We start from the raw sequence: 4774 nt of genomic DNA, 5'->3' as shown, positions 1-4774 counted from the left end.
AGGGGTGCTAGATCACCATTGTTTTTTGTGGCTGAGTAGAACTCCATGGTATACATATACCACATTTTATTAATCCACTCACATATGGTTTGGCATTTGGGTAAAATTTTATTTATTTTTGATTGACAAATAAGAATTATATCTATTGAAGGGATACAACACAATGTGAGTACGTGTGTACATTGTGGAATGATCAAATCAGTATAATTAGCATGGCCATCACCTCAAATCTTTGTTATTTCTTTGTAGTGAGAATATATAAAATCCTATTTTTCAGGTATTTTCAAATATCCAATACATTATTATTAGCTACAGTTACACTGTGCAATAGAACAGAGAGCACTCTGTGATTGATCCAATTAGAAATCCAAAATATACTAAAATAATATATGATAAAATATAAAAGTGTGTAGCCTGGTTTTGGTCCTCTTCAACGAAGGCTGTAAGTATCTTACTCACTGCAGAAATTCACCCGTTCACAATACTGCATATTCTTAGTACTGAAGCCCAGATTACAATTTTGTAATTTGTGTAATTTTACTTATATTTTATTTAAATTTTTACATATCTTTTTTTATTTCACAATATTATTGGGGAACAAATATATCTAGCTGTGGTCTAGGGGAACGTGCGACGGTGTCTCAGCTGTCACTCACGGGTCTGGGGGACGGCTGTGACAGCACATGATGGCCGAGCCGAGTGCTCTTTGTCCCCAGGTGTCCTGTCCCAGGCAGCGGCAGGAGTGGGGCAGGTCTGGGCAGCTGCACAGACCCTCTCCCTCACCTGTCCTGGGTGTGGATTCTCCACCAACACCAGTGGCTGCTGTGGGACCGGGTCCCCAGCCCGTGGGGAAGGGCTGCATGGATGAGGCACCTCCGAGTTGATGGAACTTGTGCCACAGCCCATCCCTAAAGAGCCGTCTTTGACTCCAGAAGCACGTCCAGGAACCAGCTCTCCCTGCAGCTGAGCTCCCTGGGCACTGAGGACACGGCCATGTGTGTCTGTGCCAGACACAGAGAGGGGACATCGGGTGAGCCCAGACACCGACCTACCAGGGCACACGGGGCCTCCAGGGGGTGCTCAGGGCCCATCGGGGGTTCGTCCCCAGCTCAGGACCACCAGGCGGGCTCATCCCCAGCACCTGAGCAGGTGCGGAGGGAAGCTGAGATTTCCTTGAGACCTTGCTGTTTTCGGTCTCTGCCTGTTCTTGGTCTTCTTCAGGACTCGTGGTGGATTATTCCTGCAGTGCCCTGATTTCCTTCATCTACAATTGGATGACTTCTGACCTCATTTTAATACAGACTTAACTCTTATTTTTTTTCAGTTATCTGCTGTGGATAAATTTTCAGTAATATCTTTGCAGTAAGGAAACATGCACACTACACTCTAGCGTCACGGAGGGTGTTGTGTTTCCTACGCTGTGTTGGTCATTCAGGAGCAAACTCTTCTCTGCAGAGATGACTCTGTATGTGCCGGGGGTTTGTTTGGCCCCTGCCATTTCCCTGCATTGTGTGGGGAAGAGCCGTCATCTCGGTGTGTCCTCCCCTCCGCCTGGCTCCTGGTCGTCCACCCTCATACGGTTCCTCCTCCTCACTGTTCTGCCAAAGCTCCTGGTCTCCCTGGACACCCACACAACGGGCACCAGGTCCCTTTGTGTCTCCCGCACGCCTGGTGAATCAGCTCCTTCTCCTCATTCTCACTGAAGCCAGACGTGTTCCTGCAGCTGACCATGCTCCCCACTACACCCTGGGCTGGGTGGCAGCACCCACCTCTGGCTCTCGTCTCAGGAGTGGAGGAGTAACGCCCGCCCCGTCCACCTGCTTCTCCAGCTGTGGCAGAGTGAGCCCCGTCTGCTCTCCCTGGGGGTGCACGCTGTGGGCTGGTCACCAGGAGCTCATCTCTATGCACCTGTGCCCTGCGGATAGACTTGGGTGTATCCTGTCAGCCAGGTGCAGGGCTCCTGCCGGGGTGAGGGGTTGGACCAAGTGCCCAGCCTCAGAGTCTCCTGCAGCCCAGGCTATGAGATCTATGGGTAAGCCCTGGTGTTTAGAAAGGTTGATATTGTCATGGGAAATAAACAAACACGGAGCTTACAACTCAATTCCATGGTACTTTCCAATCCCATCTTTGCCACGGATCGAATTTCCATTCAGTTTTTAGCAAAAAGGTGTGTTTAAATATAGTCGTTTATTGGGGTTCCAATCGATGGACATGCACATAGAAGAACAAGATTGCAATGAATATCTCATGCTATAAATAGAACTGAATTTAATTCAGTTAATTGAAAATAATAACACAGAGGAAATGAGTGTCCTGTGAGTGGACGTAAGCGTTAGTTCTCGCATATGCACAAGTGTGTATCAGTAGTAGGGTGTACGTTTGTGTGTGTGTTTGGTTTCTCCTGCTTGAAATTGCTCTTACATTCCTGGATCTGTGATTTTACATCTGTTGTTATGTTTAGAACATTTGTGAACATATCTGCTCATTTATTTCTACCTTTGGGATTCCAATCACATTTACATGACACTATTTGATGCTGATGTTCTTTTGTCTTCATGATTCCTTTCCTCTGCATTTTGCTTATGTAGTTCCTTGCACCTATTTTCAACTCCATGATTTCTTTTGAAAGACGAGACAACTAGCTCATTTGTTTGTGCAAGTCCTGTTTGTACTGAGTTCTTCTTCAATACTGTACGCATTTCCACTTCGCTCTTCCTGAAAATCCTTATTTTTCTACCTAAGTTAATTACCTTGTTTTCTAGTATAATTCTGTTCCTTTTAATATTTTAACACATTAATCATAAACAGCCCGTTTGCATTTCCTAATTAAGACAGTTCTAATATCTGTCATTTATGAACCTCATTCTCATAATTTCTCCATTACGACTTTGGTTTTCTATTTGGGACACCCTATAATGTTTCATGTTATCCAAACATACTTGCTTTGATGGTTACCCTTGACTTATCATTTCATTTTATGTATTTTCCTCCCTGTAAATGTGCACATGTGATGCTGTCCAGGCCAGTGCTGAGGAAGTCTGTGTGAGTCTAGTCAGACTTGCATGTGGAATTCATTGTTGAAGTGGCTCCAAGTGTTGAAGGTTTTCTCTGCTACGAGCACAGAAGTGTTCAGACAGCTCCACTGATGCACAGTGTGTGTTTCCTGCCTGGCTTTCTGTTTACACCCCATATTCTAGACACAATCTGTTTCAGCTTGCCCAGGTTAGTCTCGATTTTGCGTTTACTGGCAGTGGTTGATGTGGTGGAAGAGGTTGACCTGAGGCGCCTTCTCTGACTTCCTCCCTGAGCCGGGTTCCAGGCAGGCATCATGCCCCTTGGTCTGCACTGTGCCCTTGCGTGCTGTCCCGTCCTCCGCAAGAGGTGACGCTGCCCTCGTACCCTCCTCAGTGTCTTTCTTTTCCCGGTTCTTGTCTCCCACAGCTCGCGCAGTTCTCCATCAGCCTCTCCAGCTCCCAGATTTGCTGCCTGTCCCTGAAGATCAAGCCTTTGTTCCCGTGATGGGGGGGAGTCGTGTTTCTGAGCATAACATCGGCAGTGACATCTCTTCCACTCCCATTTCCTGCGAGGTTCCCCAGTGGGCGAGGACACTGCTTTCTGCCTCTTGTCCCCTGAAGAGTAATTCTGTAGATCTGTAGGAGACAGGGGCGGTCGGTCTGAATGCATTTCAGAAACATGTTCTCCGTCTCTCTGAGATAGAACCACCTGAGATAGAACTTCAGGATGTCTCCCCAATTCTGGAAAAGGAAACTTCAGGGAAAATTGAAATAGGAATTACCAACAATGTGACCACTGGAAAATTTAAACTATATACTCTTTACCAAATCCGGCTTCCAGCTTCCAGTGCCCATGTCTGGTATAGTCTTGTCCCAACCCACATGCCGTCTGGTGGACCGTGCCTAATGAGCTAATGCTCTGGTCCTGTTTCTCCCTGCAAGTACTGGTCTCTCTGCAGATTTCAGATTTGCTGGCTGTCATGTAATTTCCATTGTCTGAAATATTAAATAAAATGTGCTGATCTACAACTCATGCAGGTGTGCTGATGTGAATGATGACGTTGCTATTGTTGTTCATGTAAAAAGAAGAAGAGCTGTTTTCTCAGCTGCCTCCTACTCCCAGATGAAGAGAAGCTTTATCCTTAATGGTATAGAATTGGACACAAAGCCAACATCAATCAGTAGCTTAATAAATAAGTATTTTTTTGTAAATGATCCATTAGAACACTCCATCATTAGCAACAATGACTGTCTCATGCACACTGCAGCGTGGCTGCATTCACAGTATGTGCTCTGAGTAAAATAAGCAAAAAGGAAACTGCTACCTGATTCCACTATTATACATTCTAGGGAGTGCAAAGTGAAGCACCACGAGCTATATTAGCAGGTGCCTGGGTAAATGGAGGGAGGGGGAAGAGGAAAACAGGAGGAATATTAGGAGGACAAGTGGAAACATTGAGGGAAACCAATTTCCTCAATATCGCAGACAGGGTGATGGTGAAGTTAATACCTGTAATTTGTACAGTTAACATATGTTAAGGAAACTGTACATCAACTATACGTCCTTAAATATGAACAATTAATAGATGATTTCTTAGGGAAGAAGTGATGGACAAATAGGTAAAAATAAGAGAAACATTAAGTACTTGAAAATGCTTCTGCATTGACCCTGTGGGTTCCAAATATTTTGCACATATTATTTAAGTAAAAACAAGAAGGCAAAAAGTTGCTTTATATTCTTATTACAGAATCAAGGTTCT

At 45.1% G+C, this 4774-nt stretch overlaps 1 gene segment (V, D, J or C); it reads left to right on the top strand.

The window, feature by feature from the left end:
• LOC105825926 overlaps positions 1-4774 on the top strand; it is a 7710-nt gene that overhangs the window by 1888 nt on the left and 1048 nt on the right. The window contains 1 exon segment of the V gene segment in view: positions 1926-1956. Coding sequence covers positions 1926-1956 — 31 coding nt within the window.

Source organism: Propithecus coquereli, unplaced genomic scaffold (assembly GCF_000956105.1).
Source record: "Propithecus coquereli isolate 6110/MARCELLA unplaced genomic scaffold, Pcoq_1.0 Scaffold831, whole genome shotgun sequence".
NCBI classification, from domain to species: domain Eukaryota; kingdom Metazoa; phylum Chordata; class Mammalia; order Primates; family Indriidae; genus Propithecus; species Propithecus coquereli.
This window is presented reverse-complemented; position numbering and strand designations above follow the sequence as displayed.